Raw genomic sequence first — 22,947 nt, 5'->3', positions numbered from 1 at the left:
AGGGACAGCCACAGCTTCTCTGGGCACCTTGTGCCAGGTCCTGCCCACCCTCACAGGGATGAATTTCCTGCTGTCCTGAAGCCCCCAGATCCCTTCCCATGGGGCTGCTCCGGCTGCTCTCCTGTAGTTCCTGTGTTAAACCAGGGTTGCCCCATCCTAGATGGAGAATCCCACCCTGGCTCTTGTTACATTTCCAGTTCCCTGCTTTATCCAGGTATCTCTGTAATTTCTCTCTGTCTGTGGGGGAGCCCAGAGCTACTACTTGATTAACATCTGTTTCTTGCATTGTTTATTAAAAATAAAATGTCATGGGATCCGGTGTTTAGTGGTCACTGCCCAGCTTCTCAAGGCTCCCATTTCGTTATGTACGTTATTCCTGCATGCAGATCACTTACAAAAACTGATTTTCCACTGATTTACCGAGGCTTTATCCCTCAGGAGCTGGCGTGTCCCTCCTGGAACTCTTCGAGAAATTCAAAATTAATGCGCCCAACGTGGGGCTCGAACCCACGACCCTGGGATTAAGAGTCCCATGCTCTACCGACTGAGCTAGCCGGGCGCTGCAGAGTTCTGTCACATTATACCTAATTAGCTGTAGCAGATAGTGACGTCACCCCGGGAGCGTGGCGGGGCGGCCAATGGGAGCGCGCGTTGCTGGGCGGTGGGCGCGGGACGGGCTGGCAGCGGCGCCGCCATGAGCTCCATCGGCACCGGGGTGAGTGCGGCGTGAGGGGCGGCAGCGCCGGCACCGCCACGGGCACAGCGCGGCCGCCCGGCCGCCCCCGCCGGCCCCCGCCCGACCCGCGGCCGCCCCGGGCCCGCGGCGAGCGCGGCGCGGCGGCTCCGGGGCGCTGCGGGCGGCTGAGTCACTGCGGCCCGGCAGGCCCGGAGAACCGGCGGCGGGGCGGGGCGGGCGCGGGGGCAAATACTCTTCTTATTCCCCTCTATATAATATACATTATGCATTTCAAACATATTCCTGTGATCCATACGTTTAAATTAAGTGGGGGCTTTCGGGGAAGCAGGGGAGGGACTCTCGGTCGGGAGCTGCAGTGATATTGCAAAGAGCAATGCGGGTACGGAGTGACACAGGGGAAAGGGAGGGTTGATTCTGGGGAGGAATTCAGCCCGTGAGGGTGTGGGGCCCTGGCACAGGGTGCCCGGAGCAGCTGGGGCTACCCCTGGATCCCTGGCAGTGCCCCAGGCCAGGTGGATGGGGCTCTGAGCAGCCTGGGATGGTGGAGGGTGTCCCTGCCATGGCAGGGGTGGAACTGGATGATCCTTCCAGCCCAAACCACTCTGGGATTCTATGAAATGTTAAGGCAGACAAAAGCTCCCAGAGGTTTGGAGTGTTGTGTAATGCTCAGTGATTTCACATCTAGCACTGTGAAATAGCCTCTCCTGGCTTTTAGTCTCTGTTTTCTTCTGTTTCTGTATCCTGTGTGAGAGGTCAGCCTGCTTTGGGGACTTCACACCATCTCTAGCAGTGACAGTCTTGAATTTTTTAAATGAATAGGCTTGATCTGAAAATGCTGTGATACTATGTGGGTTTTTCTTCCTGAGAATTGTGTATTCTTCTTCAGTATGACCTGTCAGCTTCCACGTTTTCTCCAGATGGCAGAGTGTTCCAAGTGGAATATGCTATGAAAGCTGTGGAGAATAGCAGGTAAGATACAAATGTCTGCATCAAATATTTGCTCTTTTGGCCTCTTTTACAGCAGTGCTGATGGACTAGAGAAACATGAGGGTAAAATTGTGGTGGTAAAATGAGTTCTGATCTAAAAGCCCATTTTAGGGATGTGGATTGAGGCATGCTCAGAACCTTCTTTGTAAATGTGTATCAGCTTCCTAGGGATTCCTCCGGACATGGAGACATCCAAGTGCTGCTGAAGCTGCTCTGGGAGTGTCTCTGCTCCCTGGAGTGTGTGTGAAGGAATGTTGGGAACTGGAAATCCCAGCTGTGCTTTAGGGGCAGCAGGATGGATTGGCAGGGTCACCCAGGGGTCTGTCTGCTCCAGATCAGGATTAGAATCACAGAATCCCAGGATGATTTTTGGGTTGAAAGAGACCTTAAAGCCCATTTTGCACCCCCTTGCTGTCTTCAGTGCTGGAGTTGTGACCAACCTACCTTGGGAGAAATCTTCTGTTTCTTCTGTCTTGGTAATTATCTGTGAAGTATTTTACATTGTGAGAAACTGACATTTTTCTTGTCTTCCAGTACAGCAATTGGGATAAGGTGCAAAGATGGAGTTGTGTTTGGAGTAGAAAAATTAGTCCTGTCCAAGCTTTACGAAGAGGGCTCCAATAAACGCCTCTTCAATGTCGACAGACACGTTGGGATGGTAAGGTGCCACTTCACTTAGGCCTGCAGAAATTGTAAGGTGACCCCCCCCCTCAAAAGGATAAATTTATCAATCAGAGAATCAAAAATAAGTAGATTAAGGAAGTAATGTTAAATTGTCTGTGTACAAAGTCAGAAATGCCAGTGTTTTTTACAATTTATTCTTTAAGACATACATAAGTAAAATCCAAACTTAAAGTAGAAGATTGAGGCTGTTTTAAATTTTTAGGAATGCTTTTCCAGTTGTTCAAACTTGTATGTAAATATGAACACAAGTGTTAAAATGGTACTTTTTTACACAATTACCTAATAAGGTGTGTTTAGGGAAAACATGCTGCATATGAGGTTTTCCTCTCAGCAGTGAGGAAGTCACCTGAATTCCTAAAGCTTGGTGTATGGAGGACAGGCCTGTCCACAGTAGGTGTGAGAATGGTGTCAGGGAGTGGTTGCAGTGTGAGAGAAGCCTGTGAATACAGGGGATGTGCAGCATTGTTTGGGTTGGTGCAGTCATGGTCAGTCACGAGGTGATAATTAACAAAGGTAACTTCGGTTATTGACCTTCCTAGAGGAAAACTCTGTTAACACACGATGGCATTGGCACGCTCAGAGGCTGGTGGCAGATGGGCAGTGTGGATTGCTCCATGGCAGGGGATGCTGAGCCCCTGCAGGGGTGTGTGTGTGTGCTGGGTGTGAGCAGCTGTGCTGCTCTCCTTGCAGGCCGTGGCGGGGCTCCTGGCAGACGCGCGCTCCTTGGCAGACATCGCCCGCGAAGAGGCTTCCAACTTCAGGTCTAACTATGGCTATGACATCCCCCTCAAGGTAAGAGAGCAGCTCTCGGGGCTTTTGCCTTTTATTCTTGACATGAGAATGAAATTTTATTCCTTGTTTTATTTTTCCTGTTTTTCGCACGCAGCATCTTGCAGACAGAGTGGCCATGTATGTGCATGCCTACACCCTGTACAGTGCTGTCAGGCCTTTTGGCTGCAGGTGAGCCTTGCAGACACACTCTGTTTGTAAATATCTTTTGGTTCACACTTGCTGGAACTGCTTCACTTGTCTGAGTTCTTTTTTGGAACCTGGAATTAGTAACCCACAGTTAATCTCCTAAAGAATCCCTTCCCCTTTCTTATTGTGTATGTCTAACACCAGGTGAGGAATTTATATTCCCATAAGGCTCTGCCAGCCTTCTACAGAGCTGGTTAATTTTCCCCAGGTTTTTAAAGTTTGAGGGGTTGTGCCATTCAGTCTGTGCTGGTGGTGAAAGCAGAACTTTGCTGTGCAGTCACCCTGCTTGCCCTGACACCCAAAGAGCAGGTTACAGCTCCCATGTGATTGTGGTGCAAAGGGGCTGATAAACAGAGATCTGCTGCCAGGTAACTGATCAGTAAAAGGTTTCTGGCAGTGCAGGTGCTGTTGTGAGGCAAATTGCTCAACAGAGTGTAGCAGGACAGGAGGGGTTCTGCTCCAGGAAGGGTGTAGGAAATCCAAGCTGGTGTAGTCTCTCTAGTTCTGTGTGTATTGGTACAAGGAAAGGTTTTAATTTTTCTTTTCTCCTCCAGTTTCATGTTGGGGTCCTATGATAGTGATGATGGTGCACAGCTGTACATGATTGATCCATCAGGAGTTTCATACGTGAGTGTGTCAAAAATGTTTCCATCTTAGCATAAGTTCCTCTTTTAAAAGTTTCTAGTTGGGAAAATAGTAAGTGTTGGTCCAAAAGAGCTGCTGTTGTTTTCTCCTTTTGCCTGGGAAGATCTCTGCTGAATCACTGCTGCTCCTTTGCTCCTGTTAAACAAACACTGTGTATTTCTTAGAAGTGCAGTCTGAGAAATGAGTTTAAAGCTTGTCTGTCAGAAATTGGGAGTTCATCCATGTGGCTGTGTCCAGTGAAAACTCCCGTGCACTGCTCCAAAAAAGCAAGAATTGTAATGATACCCCTTCTCTAAATACTGCAGCTAAGAGAGGGTTGTTCCTCTGGCACTGCCTGCCAGCAGCAAACCAAATCAAAGTAGAATTGTTATTAATTGTTGTTAGTGCTGCATTTTCAGGTGTGTGTTACACACGGGTCAATGCACACTCATACTGCTGGGTTTCTTAAAATTTTCTTGCAGTATATGCAGTACCATGGATGTTGAGAGAAATAGAAATGCTAAATTTTTATGTGTTTACACTTCAAATACATTTGCACAGTAGGTGGGTTTAGCTTGGGATTTGCTTGGATCCTGTAGAACTTCTGTAGTTCATGTAGAACTTCTCTCTTCAAACTAATTCTAGTTTATTCTTCCATTTTTGTAATAGCAATTTTAAAAAATCTGTTACAACATTTTGAGCTGATAAATTTCTGTCCAGGAATTATTGGACAATTTCTATCAATAGTGGTGGTACTGATGTAGTAATTGGGCTCTATTCAGCAGTTTGGGGATGTGCCCCAAGAGAGAACAATCCCAAGGGTTTTTGGCCTCTCAGTATGAGTGGGGTGGGATTGTCATGTGCTAAGTGACAGCAAGAGGTGTAGAGGGTCTGGAATTTGATTACATTTACATATTGCTTATTTCTTTTTTTTTTTAGGGTTATTGGGGTTGTGCCATTGGTAAAGCCAGGCAGGCTGCAAAAACAGAGATAGAAAAACTTCAGGTATGGTGTAACAGTGTTGTGCTGTCTCAAGACAGATATTCCTGGCTTATCATGTTACATTTTGGGTGCCTGAAATACATAAAATGCAGGAGAAGTGGGTGAAATATTTCCTTGTACATTTGCCAGTGAGCCAAGTGAGTGAATATAAAAATATAAATGTGCTTTTAATTCTGAATGAAAACCACAGGGCAGCATTGTGCAGGGTGCTGTATTTATTTTTTCCCAAAGGTTTTAGATGATTCTTTTGTTTAACAAGTTCACAAAGGCTGCTCTTGCTAAGGAAAAACTGGTCTGTGTAGAGAAGACAGCCAAAAAGTATTGAAGTGTCCTTTTAGCTGACTGGAGTTAGAATCCTGAAAGATTTCCACCTTCCTCATGTGTATTAATATCTGACACCCTTGGAGTTGGAGACAACACGGAACCAAATCCTTTTCCTGGGCTGTCTGATGTACTGATGTGAAACTCTGTTATAAGTATATCTTATTTTGGTCTGCAGAGGGATGTCCCAGCTGTTCATGGAAAGGTTCAGAGTTTATGATTGTTACATTTTTAAGAATAGCCTATTTATGGTGCTGTAGTGCCATGACTGAAAAATTGCAGGAAATCTGAGAATGTTCTAGACTTGATTCACTCAGTTTTGAATCTAGTTCAGATGCTTGAATACCATGTTAAAGGTGAGAAGCCTGCATGATCATTAGATCTTTATACTGGAATTGTGGCACCTGGGAAATCATAATTTCAATTCCTGTGTGTGCACATTGGCAAAAGACAGTGCTGTGTTGGGTAACACACAATTTACTCCAAATAGTTCATCTTCTGTGCAATGCTGAGATTTTCCAGAACTTCTGCAGTTACTGATGTGAGTTCCTGGAACTTGACAGCAGAGCTGTAAATGCACACCTGGAACAGAGGTGTGGCACAGGGCCCAGCTGAGGTGTTCATTTAGGGGGGTCCCCAGTAATGAAGTGTGGGATCCTGCCACAGCTCTGTGGGGTCAGTGCAGCCCCACGTGCCCATAACTTTTGTTCACTGTGGGCTGGGCAGGTTTCCAGGTCACAGCTGATTTTGACAAGGTGAATTTGTCAAAGCTAAGATGGGAAAAGCCCAAATTACAAAAGGTTTTGTGGGGTGATCCAGCTGATGGTCAGCTAAGATTTGTTTGTTGGGAGAGATGAGTGCAGGTGGAAAGGGAGAGGCAAGCAGGGAGCCAGGACTTTAACCTGCGTTGGGGGACTGCAGAGCAGCTCTGGCTGGGGAGGATACAGTGTGTGAAACTGCTGTAGCTGAGGAGGCAAGAAGAAAGCCCTGCATTGATCACATCCTTTGCATTTTATGTCTGTAAACTCAGCTGTGGGAAAACTTGCAGTTGTGTGGAGACTGCTTTAGTCTCTTCATCTCCTGCAGCTCTGACACTAATACAGCTTTTTGATATGTGGACATGATCATGATTAACTCCTGGGATAAAACTGTTCACATTGTTTGCTTTCATTGTCTGCAGAATTAACATACCTGGGATGGGAAAAGGATAATGGCAGAAATTAAATTGACATCAGTTTTCTTTTTTTGTAAATATGCATGACAGTAGTAGAGCTTTTAGGGTTTCCTGTTTGACTGCTAACTTCATAAGCATGAATACACATCATCATTTAAATGTTTGTGTGACACAAGTTACATTTCTGTTCTGGACTGAGTGTCACAAAGGCAGTGGGTCTCTGTTCAAGGAACCTCTTCAGATGGGATTGTGATGGCACATATGTCTAGCCAGGCCATGGGCATTTCTTCTGTGCCTGTTGCTTCACCCCAGAAAGGGCTGTGACATTCCACATGAACTCTTGTCATCTTAATCCCTTCACCAGTGCCTTACAACTGCCTGCCACACAAAGAGTTTGAAAATATTTTGGGGAATTGGAAGAGATGATAAACTGCATTAATGAAATATAGGAAAATATATTACTGCTTCACAGGCCAGAAAAATTGATCTACAAAACACAAGTTTATTATTTCCTGGAAATTTGTACCAGCATTTGTTCTGATTAACTGTGAAGCTGCCAAAAGACTGTGATGTAACTGAGAAAATGTGAAATGAGATGCTGATGCCTTGCTCAGGCAGGCAGTTGGTTGTTAAACTATATCCTCCTCTTGGGGCATTACTTAAAGCCCAAAATTGCTTGCATAAAATGTTGGTAAGACCAAAAGTATTCCTAAGCTGCCTAGAAGGAATACCAATATTACATGTGACTATATGGTGCCTCTCCCATGTGGTTATTTTATATCAGTTGAGCATAAAGCATCTAGGAACAAGTCAAGCTTTTAGGATGCCAGCAACACCAGTGTAGCTTCTACGATTTCAGCTGATGAGTGCTTTAAACTGGGGAATTTCCAAGTAGTATTTTTTTCCTAGAATCTTTCCGTTGCAAGATTCTTCCCTGGAAGAATGGCTTGCATAGAGCAGGCTGGAAAATGCATTGTAGAGAAGAAATGTGCTTCTGGCCTTTTCTGTTCCTTTGGCTACTGACCATGAAGCTCATCGAGCACATGCACAGCCTCTCCTGTTCTGACCCTGTGGAAGATTTACATTCTCTTAATAGAAATCCTCTATCTGTGTGTCTCTTGCCTACAGATGAAGGAAATGACCTGCCGTGATGTTGTTAAAGAAGTTGCAAAAATGTAAGTCTGTAACCTGTTTTTCCAACTTGACAAAAATCCTGCCTGGTGAGCTTGCTTTGGTTTCACACTGAGGCTGTTCCTTTTAAATTGGGTGTTGTGTGTTAAACTGTCTGTCTCTAATCCCTGGTTTTAAAATATTTAAACCAGGTGACAGATGAAGGGAAGCTTCTTGGTGTGCTGCTTCTGAAGTAGGAGTTGTTTGAACAAGGACCTGATGCTTCAGAGAGAAGCTGCCCACAAATGATGCTGACATTTTGGACCCAGCCTAAAAAAAAAAAGACTCAAATGCTTGGGAAAGAAGCAAAGTAGAACTTCTTTAAAGGAATATATTGAGAATAGCTGTATTATTATTAGACATTTTAAAATAATTCATAATAATGAAATTCTTCTATTCTAGTTCTGCTTCAGCTCAAACTCAGCAGCAGCTCTAGACAGGGCTGTGTTTTTCAGCTCAAATTCAGCTCCTTAGTAGCACTGAGCAAATAGCAAAGATTTTAATAACTTTTAAACCTAAAATAGTAGGCAGAGTCCAGAGCAGTGATTTCTTCAGGAGCTTGTGAAGGTGTACACTTTGTTGCAAAAGGCTTGTAACCAGCTGAAGCATGAGAAAGGCCTAGAGATCACCTCAGCTAGCAGACAGGAGGGTCTCTAAGCACAGAGGGGCATTTCCCTGGACACCAATGTTCCCTTCAGTCTTTATATTTGTTTGACTGGAAGTGCTGCAGAAGTTGTCCTGCCTTCCTCCACCATCTCCAAGGTTTCCATGTTGGGCAGAAATTGCTGGTATCCTTCAACTTCTGAATACTAGTGCTTTCTGAAGCAAACTAAGAAATACAAAATACAGGCTTCCTAAACAGTGAAACCACAGGTTATTGTGAGTTCTGCTTGGAGTGTCTCAGCCCAGGATTGTTCCAGTTTGTTTGCGTGTTCTGCCACAGGATGAATCAAATCAATTTTGTTACTGCAGTGTTAACATTTCTATCCCACAGGCTAAGCAGTGATTTTACTGGTCTGGGTGGCACTGTGTGTGCTGTGATACCACTTGGAGTTTAAATTCCCATTTCCATGTTTGCCATAAACACCACACTGGAAATCTTCTGAACAGACTTCTGATTAGACACAAGATACTGTGTGTGATTTGGGATTTAGTGGTAGGTGTAAACTGCAGTAAGATTTGCAGGGGAAATGCAGGACAATCCAAGCTGTTTTATAACTGGTCTAGCAGAAGCAGGCAGTGATGATGCAGCCTTGGTCCTGCACTATCTAAATCTTAATGTTTGTTCCAGTTAGGGCAACTTGAACATCTCATCTTGCTGTAATGATTTAAGGTGGTGTTAGATTAGCAGTTAAGCCTGGAAAATTCTGTGATGGTGTTTGGTGGGGAGAAGACACAGGGAGAGCTTCTATTAATCATGAGAATACTTTAACAGAAGAAATCTGTGACAGGAACAAAGTATATTTAGCCTTTTGGTCAGTCTGTTCTAATCTGTTCTCTGTCTGTTCCTTTCAGAATCTACATAGTTCACGATGAAGTAAAGGATAAAGCTTTTGAGCTGGAACTCAGCTGGGTTGGAGAAAGTAATGCATTTCTGTAATTTCTATAAACACTCCAGAAAATTTATAACTTTTTTGTAACTAAAGCAAAAACATTGCTTCTTAAATTCAGTCTGCATGTCAGGTCCTTGTGTGAATTGTAATTAAGACATACTCTTTTTATTGGCAGTAACCAATGGAAAACATGAAATTGTTCCCAAAGACATCAGAGAAGAAGCAGAAAAATATGCCAAGGTAAGTTATGACTTCGGTGTTGTTGCAGTGCCTCACTTGACAAACTGCTGGGCTGCCTGGAAAATGTATCATCCCACCACACATCCCCTCAGTGTGAGCTGGGGTTACTGGGAAGGGACAGTAGGGAAGGCTACAGTGTAACCCAGGCATAGTTCTGCTCTCTGAAACTGTTAATTCACTGCCTGCCACAAGTGGGGTCTTTCTCCTTCAAAAGTCAGTGTACTGATGGGAACTGTGCTGCTGACTACAAGGGTTTGGACACTGTGAGAGGGGTGTGAAGCTGCAGCAAACCTCGTTTTGTTTATTGCAGGCTGAATTGTGAAACAACTGTTAGACTATAATTATACTTTCTTTTTTTAAACAGGAATCTTTGAAAGAGGAAGATGAGTCAGACGATGACAATATGTAACACATTGTTACTCCAAAACAAGTCCAACTTTTCTTATCTTAGACCAGGTTTGTTTATAATGCATTATGCATGGGATGCTGTTGTGTTCTTGTTGGAAGAAACCAACTGACCAACTTGCACTAATAAATTTTCCATTTTACTGTCTGTTAGCTTTTATTTCAAAATGTACAGGCCAGCAGCTGTATCTAAGGAGACATTAAAAAGGAAAAACATCAGGCTGCTGTTGCTTCCTAAAGCACTCCATTTGAGCCAGGCAATGCACAGAAAAACAATCTGTTTATACACTAGACAAGTCTCTTGTTAATGCTGCATAGTTTAATATTAAAAATGATCACTCTGTTCTTCCTTGATTAACCAGTAGCACAATCCTCAGTTTGTTGACAGCCAGTGTGTGAGTGCTCTTGGCAGATGAGAACATGGCAGCTCCAGCAGGTTACAGTTTAAGGTGATGTGCACAGCTGACAACTCCTAACAGCCTGTGTAAGAACCAGGAGAGCAGCTAAAGGAATGTTAATCTGAAGTACACAGCCTAGGCTTAGTGGAGGAGTAGGAGGAATTAAAAACTAATTCAATTTAAAACAGTGCTTGTGTTAAGTTCTAAAGCTGTGAGATCTATTAAGCAATGTAATTGGAATTAATGCTTGAAGAGCCAAACTATTTTTAAACTCTTTTATTCAGCTGTAGTTAATCTTAACACACTTCTGAATCAGCTTCATCAATTGTTGACCTTTCCAGAAGAGAAAAACAAGCTTTGCTGCTGTCATTCCTCACTTCCTAGGAAAACAGACTCCCTCTTCTAGGCACTTCAAAGTTTTGAAACAGCAGGTTGGATGGGGCTGGGAGCAGCCTGGTCTGGTAGAAGGTGACCCTGCCCATGGCAAGGGAGAGCAATGAGATGATCTTTCAGGTCCATTCTAACTCATATGATTCTATAAGGTAATAAACTGTTCTGTTCACCACCTTAAAACTCAGTTAAAATTTGAAGTCTTGTTTGTACATGCAGTTAAAATTCTAATGGCCCTGCTAATCTAAAATGCATACTTGTGTAATGAATCAAACTCCTCAGCTTTAGGACTACACACTCATGTTCACCAGCCCTTAAAACAGAAGCTTTCCCTTAGAGGTTTATTTTTTAAAGAGGTAGTTTGGAAAATACCTGGCCTTCTCCAGTCTCCTGTGTAGCAGGATTACAAAGCACAGGTTCTACTTCCTTTTTGTGACATGGGAAGGTCAGCAGAGGGAGGTGGCTCTGTGTCAGTTCAGGCTACCTGAGTTCCTGCTGGGACAGATGGGGCCAGCCTGAGCCAGCCTTAGTCATGGCCAGGACAGGCAGCCTCCTTCAGTGCCTCCTCCTGAGGCAGCAGGAACAGCTGCTGCACTGAGTCAGCCTGGAATTCCAGGGCTCCAGACTGAATTTACTACTGCAGCTTCCTGCTGACTCAGCTCTTGGAGTCACAGGCCAGTGCCAGTCAGGAAACTCCTCAGCAGCACCTTACAGCATCAGCTGAGGCAGATCTGCCACTCCCTGGCAATGGCAGCAGGGAAGTACCTGATTCTCTTCATTGTGTCTTGATTCTGTTCCTAAAATCACAGAATATTCTGAGTTGGAAGGGACCCAGAAGGATCATCATGTCCAGGATCAGACCCATGATGTTTGTAGCACACACTGTGAACTGCTAAAGGGAAACTGAAGGCTGTCCTCGTGTGGCTACACCCACCCATCCACCCCTCCAATGCCTTCAGTGACAGCCACTCACAGCTGGGGACAGGAGCTGGAACAACACTCACAGCCACATTTCAGGGCACAGTGAGAACAGCAGCACCAGCTGTGTATATTTAAAAGACAAAATTGAAGGAATATGAAGAGATAAGAGGTGCACAGCCACCTACTTGCTTATCCAAAATTTCCAAATAACTACTTCTTGGAGAACATGGCAATTTAAAAAGCTCCTTTGAGGATCAACACTTAATTTTTCTATACCTTTTCACCACAAGCAAGAAGTCCCATGAAAAGCAATTTCAAGAGGCTGCAGACTGCAATACATGCCATATGCTGCCCAGTGTCTTGCCTGTCATGGCAAAATTTAGTTAAACAATACCAAGATGATTATTACTGTCAGATTACTTTCCAAATTTAATCATTAATTTACCAAAGTATAGACTCAGTCTGTTAAGGAAAATTTTATGGTAAGGAAAAAAACCTACTTTCATTTTCACTGACTGCAAATGGGGAAAGAAAAAAAAATTGAGCATTAGAAGGTGAGAAAAGAAATTTGCTTTTTTTTTGGGAGGGGAGAGAGGGTCAAAGAGGAAAAAGGCAGCAGAATTTTAAACAAGCTCCTTTAATACTCACATTGCCCTTTACTTTAGAAACAGAAAACAGCAGAATTCTTTTTGATCATAGGTTCAGCATTGCTTCCTCTTGTCAGCAAGGCCCAGGAACATTAGAATAGATTTCTAGCCCAGAGACTCATTCCAGCAGTAAAACTCCTGCAACTCCCCTGTGACAGCTATTTTTGCAACACTGCAGTTCCATGAGGCAACCACACGGCATTCAACAAGTAACTTACTAATTTTAGTTACTTAAAAATTAACTAATTATACAGTAGTGCATTAGTCATCATAATGTTTCACTAGTTTAATCCACAGTTGATAGGCTAAACAGAAACTTCAATGAGTTTTGCTACTGAGAAGTATTTACTTGTTGCTGTGTAAAACAGTGGAGTTGAGAAGGGGAAGAAATCTTTAAAAAATAAGGAAGTGGCTGCTTATGGCCACACTGACCAAATGAACTAAAATGCAGTGGGACAGCCAAGCATGATTTAACTTGAATTAATGCTGAAGACCATTTTATTCTAAATATATAGAGTTGTCTGAGGGAAATCACTTGTTGAACAAGGTCCAGACGGGCTCAAGCTGGATCTGAGATTATTTAGGTGACAACTAGATCTGTTCCAGAACAAGACAAAATAATTAAATTGCAAAAAACCAAAAAGGTTCTATTTAGCAGAGGCTCTCTTTTAATTACAGGACTGGGGGGGGGAAATCTGGCTCTGTTATAGATACTCCCATATCCTGCAGGCTTAAACAACATCTAAGGACAGGAGTTTGATTTAAGCCCAGAGAACAACACCTGATCAGGCAGCCAACATGAAGGTTTGAAAGGCAGTGTGCATTCCTACAGAAGTAAGGCTTGCATCCCCTTCCCTAAAATTAAAATTAGCTTTTGCAGCTGGCTTGAAAAGGGTCAATTATAACTTCAGTGTAACTAAAATGTGGAAATGCTTTGCAAGGCAAACAAATGGCACGGTGAAATCTGAATTAGAGATTTGAGCAAGAGGTGAGTCTAAGAGTCTTGCTTGGGTTATTTCTGCCCAAAGCACTGGGAAGTTTCAGATCTAAAGATAGCAAAAAAGCAGCACTGCTTCCTTCAGGCTCCACAAGTAACCTACTTTGTCCTACTCTGGCCATTTATGGGAACACATCATACAGCAGAAAGTTAAATACCCACTTGGAATGCAGAACTCCAGTCCTTGCCATGCTGAAACACTTCAGGGTTTCAATGGTGTGTTCTTGCTCAAGACCCAGAGCACAGGGCTTACACAGAACAGCAGGAAGGAAGAGTCTACAGACCAAGTCATCTCTCAGCTCAAAGTCATCCCTCCACCCAAGGAGTGTTTAAGAAGTACAGATCCAAGGATGACACAAGAGGAGCCTGTTCAGTAAGATGCTTCCTCCTCCTTAAGTCTCACACATCCAGTGGCTGTTACTCAGCACCTGATGAATCACTACTCTGCTGTTTACTGAGGCTGGATATGTCACATTCCTTGTTACAATTATTTAGTCAGCAAGTCCACATACAGCAGCTTTGCTCAAGAAAATTAAGAGGGGGAAAAGGTGAACTGCAGGTGCCAAATTACAAAACAATAGGCTCCAGTATCTGGTTTACTTACATCCATCTCCATGACTGCACCAGGGCAGATTTTAGAATATGAAAGTGCACTTGCAGAGTTCAAAAAGCAAGTTTAGGCTGTTGAATCAAGATAATTAATTTTATGCTACTTTAATAAGGCCATAAAAGTTATTGGCATGGATAATAGCCTCTTTACAACTGCTAGTACTGCTGATGAAATGATGGCAAGATTGTAAGAAGTAACCCTTATATGAAATTTCCTGTGTGGCAGACATCCACGAGGCCATCTCCAAAAGAAATGCTACTCATCTGTATTTGGTGCTGACTCTCAGAAAGGAAACATTCCAAGCAGAATGTGCCTCATGCAGATCTGAAGTATGCCAAGCATTGGGTCATTCATTTGTAAATTCTCATCACCAAAAATAGCTCGCTGGCCTGAGGTTAAAGCCCCACATGCTGAGAGTGTGATGTCCATGTGGATGCAGCACTGCTTGGGATGCTCCTGCCTGTGCAGTCCCAGGCACCCTTAAGGAAGGAGATTTGGAACAACTCCAGGGCTGTTTTGCAAATCTCTTCCTGAAGATAAAACCACAGCCATACAAGGGAACACAAAACAGCAAATTCAGTAACGCATCTTAGCATGACCTTAAAATGAAGTACACAGTTGAAAGATTACAGAGAAAAATAGTTTTGATTGTCATGACAATTCCGATGCTGTAATTGCACCAAAAATACAGCAGAGTCTGTTCTCTCCCCCTCATTTTCTTCTTTCAGTTGCATGTCTGTAAGACAAGGACCAGCTTTTCCTCTGCCCACCAGTTTTTCAAGTTGCATGCAGCAAGGAAGTTACTTCTTCTTAAGAACTGAGAGCTATTTTGAGAGACCAACTGCTTGTAACTTTCCTTTCTAGAGCATCTTGCTGCCTATTATGTCTAATTACCCAGAGTTGCAGAAAACAAGTGGTAGCAGAGTTAAGCCTTGCCTTACTGTAAATACATTCTAGTATTTTAGAACACAGGATCTACAACCAAGCTCAAACCAAGTCTCCTTTTTGCAGATGGATGCAGCCACCCCCACACAGTGCTCTTTCATCTTCAGTACATTGCTATTAAAGGACTCTGAAACAGTTGTTTAAAAATGGTTCTTACGAGTTGCTGTGCCAACCAAAAATGGACAACTAGAATGAAGCAGGCAGCAGCATCACACAGTTTGTAGTCCAAACACATCCCTATCTTCAGATACAGGAAAAAACTGAAATCCCCTCAAGTCTCCCCTAAAAACACTGTAGGAACTGCCCACTGCAAATACCATTTTAGGCAATGTGATAAAACAAGCCAATCAAGGGTTTAGAAAGAACACGGTGTGCTTTATTGCTACATAAAATTAGATGTAATTTGGTACACATACTGTCTGCAGATCCAAAATCAGTCATTAGGATTCCAATTTCACCAGATTAAGAGTAGGTTCAATTATAGTGAATTCACCCAAAAACTGATGCATTCCAAACACACCCACACACCCCCAAAACCCACCCAAGTGATGCCTAAATATTTGTAAGTTAAATTTTATCTTGTTTGTTGGGATTTTAGAGAAGCAGGAAATCTGCTCCTTTCATTATATTCAGAAAGAACAGAGAGCTCTTACATGAGACTGCATTAACAGGTGACAAGAGCAGCACAGGAAGCACCACCTACTTCAGCAGAATGTTCAAAGCTCAGTTTCAATTCTAACCCCAGGTGCTCCCACAGCCAACAAAGCCCACCAAGTGAGAGCCTATTTCCCCCAAACACTTCTATGTACATCACGAACAGAAACAAATCTGAAAGGCTCTTTGAGGCTGAACCAAAATGTAGCTAAATGTGTTTTCCATCAGTTGGTTTAACAAGAGCTGCTTCCCCCAGCTTGTATCTACCCTCACACCAGTGTATCCTGTTTGCCGCTTGCAAGGACAAGACAGATCACTCCCACAAATACATCTTCCATTGATCCAGAATAACAAAACCCTCTAAAAAGCCATGCATTTTGCTCTGTCAGAGTTCTGAATGTCACACAACACAGCTCTGTTTATAGCTGTAGCTAATGAAGTGACACTACACAGGAGCACTGCAGGGGAAAGCACATCCCTGAAGGTACCAACTCCAGCAAACAGCACAGTCTGGCAATTAATTAACAGCTTAAGTGTTGATGGGGCAGCCAACTCCCTGGCCACCTGGAAATGAGCTACCTGGAATAATATCCTCCAAAAGACACAGACAAATGAAAAATAGCTTTGGAAAAGATGGCTGAGCAGGAAAAAAAAAAAAAACCAGAATTTAATCATTGGCTAAACTGTAGGTTCTCACCAACAGCAGCTACTTACAGCTCAAAACATTTAATTCAAAAGACTGAAGGCATGAATACTTTTAAGTAAGAATCAATACTGACCAACTGCAGTCTTATTAGCTGAGGCTGAAAAGTAAATTAACCTGCAGTGACCAAAATAATCTGGACAAGCAAAAGCCCTGGAAGAAAGGCCATGTAACCACGGCCCTCACCAGCTTGCTTTTGCTGAGCAGCCATGCTGAACAGCAGTGCTGCTGCCTCCCTCTGTGCCAGGCTGCAGGCTGGCAGTGACACACAGACTGCAGTGTCACACACACACTTCAGGGACACACACAGTGCTTCCGGAGGGTTAAAGGAAGGACAGTGAATCCACAGTCTTGATCCTGCTGGATCACGTTGCTCTACACTCTGCATCTGTAACAATAAAGTGTTTTAATCACCAGCTTATCAGTGCTGGCAAGCCTGAGACACCCCTGTGCTGGCAGGTGGACCATGTCCAAGGACTCACCATCAGTGTCAGAACCCTGTTCTTTATCTCCACAAGTATGGAAAGATGCCTTTTAGTTGAAGTCTGAACTCTGCAAGCCACTTGCACAAGTTTTTTCAGACACTGGTGTATAAGAGCGTGGCTCCTAAGACCTTTATTTCCTTCTTGTACTTTTTTAATATGGCTACTGCTGCAGCAAAAAGTCTTCACAGGAAGCAGTGAGGGAAAAAAATCAGTCTAACATATAAACTAGCAACAGGTAGGATAAAAGGATAAGCAGGGAAGATTCTTACTTCAGATTGCCCATGACAGATCACTAAACTACTGACAAAAAGACCCTGAATCTAACACAGGTAAAGAAATGAATCCAGCCAGAGTTAGATCTCTACACCAAATGAAACACCCATTTCAGCTCTCCAGTGCCAGCAGCAAGTCACATTTGAGCTATGGGCAGCACAGACACCTCTCCAGTAAACATTTCTTCCCCGTGTGGTATCACAAAAGGCTGAATAAGTGACCACACTGTTGCTACAAAGTAGATCTTACAAGTTAAATATTTATGGAGGAGTAGCTTCTATTTCAGCATCTTAATTTACTCAGAAGACTGCAGTAAGGTTCTTCAAATACAACATGCAGAACTTCAAAGACTTTTTCTCCTGCTGGTTTTCATAGCAATGAAATAAGTAATTGCCACTCCCAAACCCACATGGGTTTTGCTTTCAAGTTTTACCCTGTACATTTGATTTAGATGGGAGTTTACTACAGCAGCAGTAATTATAAACTAGAGATTTGACTCTGTTAGGTAGAATACAGACTATTTAGAGATTCAGGTGTAAGTTTAAATGTTTTCCATTTAAGTTTATTTCAAGAACATAAAATACATTCAACCTGTAGATGGGTAACTGTATTTACCAACAAAACTATTCCTTCATTCCTGTAAAAAAAACATTTTCTCCCCTTGAAAGAGCAAAACTTTCACAGATAAAGAATTTACATCAGAAATAAAGCTTCCACCTCAGAAGCCAAGAAAAAAGGCTGCATGCTACAGAGATAATTTGGAAGCCAGTTAAAAAGCATTAAAAAACTAAATTTACAACACTGGAATGGTTGATGCACTGATGCAACCTGTACCTGCACAAAATACATTTCTGGTACTAACCACTGTCTTGTGCCTGCCATGAAAAATGTTATCCAGAAAGCCTGAAAGACAACTAGTGACAGGTAGATATAAATATCTGATCCTTCACCTTTACTGCTGGCATCCAAAGTGCTCTTTTGAAAACTGTGTAAGAACATTCTCCTTCAGCAGCCCTGTGAGCAGTGCTACCCAGAACAGTAACTAAATTCTCATTTGACTTCAAGCACCTACTTCAAGTTTTGAAAGACAGGCTGATCACTTGATTGCAGGTGATGACAGAATCCTTTGCCACATCTAAATTAAAGCTGCTGCACAAATCTTCAGCTTCCCTGCAGTGCTGTGTAGTTTTGCAACACTGCACGACTTCCCCAGGATAGCTGTAACTATTGTCACCAACATGAACTTGCAGTTCTGAGAAATAATACAAGAAATTCAGTGTATTTGTAATCAGATTCCATATCCTGCATCCCTTTATTAGACAACAAAACAGAAATTAAACATCTATATTCAGATTACTTAACAGCACGTGCCAAAACATGCAGAAACTGGCTTCAGAATCCATGCTTCAGTAAACCCTGGCAATAAGCATGTAGTTCTTAAATTAGCCAACATTAACATTTGATACAAATATGTCAGCTATCATAAAATTCCATACCAGAAAGAATAAAAATAGCCTCTTACAACACAGCTCTTGTTCTGTCCAAACACAAGATTACCAAATCAGTCTTAAAACAAGGAACATTTTCTGTCTGGCATTAAAAGATTGCCTGACAGATGCCACAGCTCATGGGCTGGGGGAAGGAGCTCCCAGCTCCATCAGCTGAGAGCTGAAAGGGCTCTGCTGGTGCTGGGCTGCCAACACCACCCTCATGAACCCAGCACTGATTCCTGCACACTCTGCTCAGACCTGCAGCCACAAAACACAACAAAGTCTGGACATGGTTTATTCAGGAAAATTGGGCTACTCCTCCCTGGAGATCACTGAGGCTGCTGCCAGGAGCTTGGCCAGCTGAGCATGGATCACTTTACTGGTGTTACTGGGAAAAGCACTACAAAGTGAGTATTATTTCTGCAGAGCTGATAGAAATGCCAATTCTGAGATTTTTCTCACACAAATATTTCTGACAGTGCTCTACACCACAAATATTTTCATCATTACTCATGTCCAGAACATACTGCACTGCTGCAAAACATCCCCAGAGCAGAGCCAAGAAATCAGCACTGAACTTCAGTGGAGAAAATGCGTCAATTCAGGCTTCCTGAGGGCTGCCAGGCTTTGTGTCTTCTCCAGTGAGAACCCTCCCAAGGCAATGATTAAAATCAGCATGAAGTTATGTTTGAATAATTAAATGTCCATTTTCTGAACTTGAAGACAGGAATGCCCCAGAGCTGGGGAAAATTTAAGTAAGCATTCAACAGGTTTCATTCAAGTTAGTTTGTTTCTTTTCCCCTCTCTCATACACGATTATAAAAATGAAGGAAGTTAATGCTGATAGTTTAATTTTTCTCTGTAACCAGAAAGGTTTGATCTTCCATTTTTATAACCCAGCTGTTACTGCCTGAATTTTTTTGCTGTCAACTTCAAATTTATAGGGATTTTTTCTCTTTATACATGCACTTCATAACTTCTTACCATGCTCCTCTGAGCAGTTTGCAATCATTTAGATAATAAAGCTTTGTGGGAAGCATGTGACCTTAGTTTGTATAGAAATACTGCAGTTCCACATAGACAGATCTGCAGAACTACTGAAACACCAAGGGGAAGAGCATTGAAAAAGAACAACAGAAACAGAAATAAAAGCTAAAAGTCTTCTTAACAACTGCAAAGTCTGACAGAGTAGCACTGTACTTCACTATATAGAAAGAAGCTCGGTGTTAAAATAAGATCCAATATTTTTAGTGTTTCTACAGAATTTTGGCTGCAATTGTAAGTGTATTCTGAATTCCTTTAGCTACAAAAAAAAAAAAAAAAAACACTGTGTCAAGAGTAGTATGTGATTACTGAACAGAATAAAACCATCTCACTTATCCCAGAAATCTTCTTACTTTATCTGTGATCTGAAGGAAGCCACGTGCTACATTCAACAGTGACTTGTTCTGCTGTTCTTATAGAGAGCTGTAAGATACAGACATTCCTCAATTTGCTTTTTCTTATCCAGTGCCACACGTGTGGAAGACTTTGGGCAAGATTTCTGGAAAAATATATTCTGCAACTAATACACCAAACACATTTTCAAGTGCTTAAGTGTGTTATTTTTACTAATTTACTTACAGCCATCACTTAGAATTCCATGTGACCAATGACCAGTGCCATGCTTAGAGTGCCTTAATGCTTTTAATTGTTTTTAAATTAAGAAGCCTTTAATTTGTTCAAGCTAAACTCAAATGCATTTCCCCAGGCAAATCTCCTGCGCTGCATCTACAAGACCTTTGGTACTAACACAGTACAGATAACCAAGGACTGCAGCTTTGAACAATGATCTAAAAAATGAAATGTTCCTACCTCACAGTGTGTCTGTTTACAGAGAGATTAGATCCTAAAAGGACTTACTGTGATTGTCCCACTCTAGAGCTTCTCAGCTGTTAACTCTGTGCAGTGAACACACCAGGCCATGATGAAAAGGCTCAGCCAAGTGACCTCCTCTGCTCATTTCTTCCACTCATCCCCACAGCTTCCCTGTAAGGGGTTGCACAGGAGGATGGGGCACAAAGATCCAGCACAGCCAGGATGGCTTCAAGTTTCAGAGCTGCTTAACAATGACATTTAGGATGAAAAATTTCAGTACCATGGAGTAACTATTGATTCCTGGATATCTTATTCCAATGAAAAGATATTTAAATCAAAATTAGACTTTTTTCCTGCCTTGCCAAAAGCACAGTGTTCTCATTCCATGACACCAGACATCATCCCTAAGCTGTGTGAGAACATTTGTGTTGTGCTGAGCTGCCCACTGGGCATTCTTAGGTGCTTAAAATACCATAAAAGAACAAGTCACCTCTCCAGCTCACTGGCTATACAGAAATAAAGTCCTTTTGCTCACAGCAGCTTGGTGGGTGATGTGCCATGAACCTCCTTATTGTGCTGGCTGTAACTGATACATCCACAGGGGTAGGATTTTTATGCTAGAAATCAGAAACAAGACTGATTAGTTCAATCACAAACTGTTATTTATTGAATGGTTCTATACTCAGTACAGAAATACAAACCATGCCTCAGGAAAGCTCACAATCCAAGCCAGGATTTGCCCAACATATTCCACAGAGATCAGAAGTTCACATTCAAATGAAATTTTTTAAGTTTTGTTAACATTTGGGTTAGGCATAATATATCCTAAGTCACAGAATCAGAAAATGGTTTGGGTTGGAAGGAATCTTATAAACATCCCCCAATTCCAACCCCCCTGCCATGGCAGGGACACCTTCCACTATCCCAGAGTGCTCTATGCCCCATCCAGCCTGGCCTTGGGCACTTCCAGGGACAGCCACAGCTGCTCTGGGCACCCTGTGCCAGGGCCTCCCCTCCCTCACAGGCAGGAATTCCTTCCTCATATGGAAGCTCAACCTGCTCTCAGTCACTGCAAAGCCATTGCCCCCCTCCTGTCACTCCATGCCCTTGTCCAAAGTCCCTCTCCAGGTCTCCTCTAGGTTCCCCTCTGATACTCCCCAGTTTATCCCCTGCTTAAAGCAGAACGACAGCACAGAATCAAAGCTCCCTCAACACTAAATGCCTCAACCTTTAGACATTCTGTAGAAATCTTCAAGCATCTTTATAATTACAACCCAGATCCAAACACCAAAATTCCAGACCTTTCCTCCATGTCAGGCCTTGCCTGCAGTCAATTCCAAACAAGTCCTGTGTACTTTGTGCACTATTAAACCTTGAGAGCTTACCTGTACCACACACCTCTGCTCACTGAATTCCCTAGAGAATTCTCCCATTACCTGCCACTTTCCAAAGCATCAGACTCCATAATAAAAAGTAAAATACAAAAGCCACCTTTAAAACAGACCTTACATGGGAACCACACCCGAATTAACCATATACTTCTGTCAATTAACACAATGGTCCCCCACTGTTGCTTTAGGGACTCCTTAGAGATGCCTTTTAGCTTACAGTGAGCACTATCAAAGATGCTCATCACTCTAGAATAAAAATTATGGATCTGTTGCTTCAGAATAAAAACTATGCATCTGTATTACCATAAGACACAGAACAAATTCTGTATAATATATCAAAATGTGAAACTAAATTTAAAACACTTGGTTTTATCATAGGCTTCGGCCTCTAACTCCTACTTAGTAAAGTCAAAGCTCGTCTCTAAGACCGGACTCTCTCCAAGGACTCCGACAGGTGCGGCTATCCCGCCTTATAAGGCCGTACCTCCAGGACCAGGCACCACGACACCCCCACATCTCCGAGAAGAAGCCCTCAGCCTCCTCCATCCTGCTCATCCCTGTCCCTGCCGCGCCTCCCTGCAGAGGGAACCGTGAGGAAGCGCTCGAGCAGCAAGAGCCGGGCGCGTTCCCTCCCCACACGCGTCACGGGGACGATGAAGGGCGGCGGAGCTGCGCCCTCCCCCGCGGGAAGGCGGCGCGGGCCGGCAGCCCCTACCTGCACCCCGGGTTTGTCTCTGCGGGGCGCTCGGGCCGCCCCGGCAGCTCCGCGCCCTCACGGCGGGCGGTCCCAGCGCCTCCATGGCGGCCGCTCCACTTCCGGCTCCGGCCGGGCCCGCTCCTGCGCCATCGCCGCCGCAACTGGGGCCGCCACCGAGACCCAGCGAGGGGGTCGTACCGCCGAGAAGAGATGCGGTGCCGCCTCAGCGGACATCAGGACGAGCCTTCCGGCCGTTCCCTCCGCGGATCCCACGGGCGAGCCCGCTCCTCCCTCTCCCCGCGGCCTAAAATGGGAAAGAGCCGCGCACAAAATGGCGCCTGCGACGCCGCGGCCGCCGCGCCTGCGTGCCGCTCGCGCCGGCTCCGCCCCTACCGCCGCCGTCCCGCCCCCGCCCCGTCCTTCCCCCTCCCTCCCGCCCGTCCCGCCCCGAGCCAATCACATCGCGCCGTTGTCCTTCCGGTCCCCGCCGCTCGCCAATCCCGTGCGCCCGGGGCCGCTCCGGGACCCAATGGGGGTGCTGTCCGCGGCGGCCCAATGCGCGCGGGGCGCCGGGGCGGCGGCCAATGGGAGCGGCCCCGCTCCCGCCGCTTGTTTATTGGGGCTCGCGCTGCGGCGCGGGGCGGGTCCGCGCGC

General features: G+C 44.0%; 1 protein-coding gene, 1 long non-coding RNA gene and 1 other non-coding gene across 3 annotated transcripts; 1 reads left to right on the top strand and 2 right to left on the bottom strand.

The window, feature by feature from the left end:
• Nucleotides 1-486: 486 nt before the first annotated feature.
• On the bottom strand, nt 487-559 carry TRNAK-CUU (transfer RNA lysine (anticodon CUU)). Its single transcript has one exon. It is a non-coding gene; the product is annotated as a tRNA-Lys (tRNA).
• A 61-nt stretch (nt 560-620) lies between these two features.
• PSMA3 (proteasome 20S subunit alpha 3) lies at nt 621-9,983 on the top strand. The gene is made up of 11 exons (XM_059850566.1): nt 621-715; nt 1,584-1,666; nt 2,219-2,342; nt 3,059-3,160; nt 3,255-3,328; nt 3,901-3,973; nt 4,910-4,975; nt 7,596-7,642; nt 9,153-9,220; nt 9,366-9,430; nt 9,795-9,983. The coding sequence occupies exons 1-11, from the start codon at nt 695-697 to the stop codon at nt 9,837-9,839; spliced, it is 768 nt and encodes a 255-aa protein (XP_059706549.1). The 5' UTR covers nt 621-694; the 3' UTR covers nt 9,840-9,983.
• Nucleotides 9,984-10,494: 511 nt separating this feature from the next.
• Nucleotides 10,495-22,655, bottom strand: LOC132329448 (uncharacterized). Its single transcript, XR_009487070.1, has 2 exons — nt 20,251-22,655; nt 10,495-18,110 (listed from the first exon to the last, which is right to left on the bottom strand). It is a non-coding gene; the product is annotated as an uncharacterized LOC132329448 (long non-coding RNA).
• Between the last annotated feature and the right edge of the window lie 292 nt (nt 22,656-22,947).

This window comes from Haemorhous mexicanus, chromosome 6, assembly GCF_027477595.1.
Source record: "Haemorhous mexicanus isolate bHaeMex1 chromosome 6, bHaeMex1.pri, whole genome shotgun sequence".
Classification (NCBI taxonomy): Eukaryota; Metazoa; Chordata; class Aves; order Passeriformes; family Fringillidae; genus Haemorhous; species Haemorhous mexicanus.
Note: the sequence above shows the minus strand (reverse complement) of the source record. Positions and strands in the feature narration are given on the sequence as shown.

Bases quoted from the DNA above. Each gene is read 5' to 3' on its own strand.
- PSMA3 (XM_059850566.1), top strand. From the start codon at position 695: ATGAGCTCCATCGGCACCGGG. The intron at 2,343-3,058 runs GTAAGGTGCCAC...CTCTCCTTGCAG, and splicing joins TCGACAGACACGTTGGGATG to GCCGTGGCGGGGCTCCTGGC. The intron at 7,643-9,152 runs GTAAGTCTGTAA...TGTTCCTTTCAG, and splicing joins GTTAAAGAAGTTGCAAAAAT to AATCTACATAGTTCACGATG.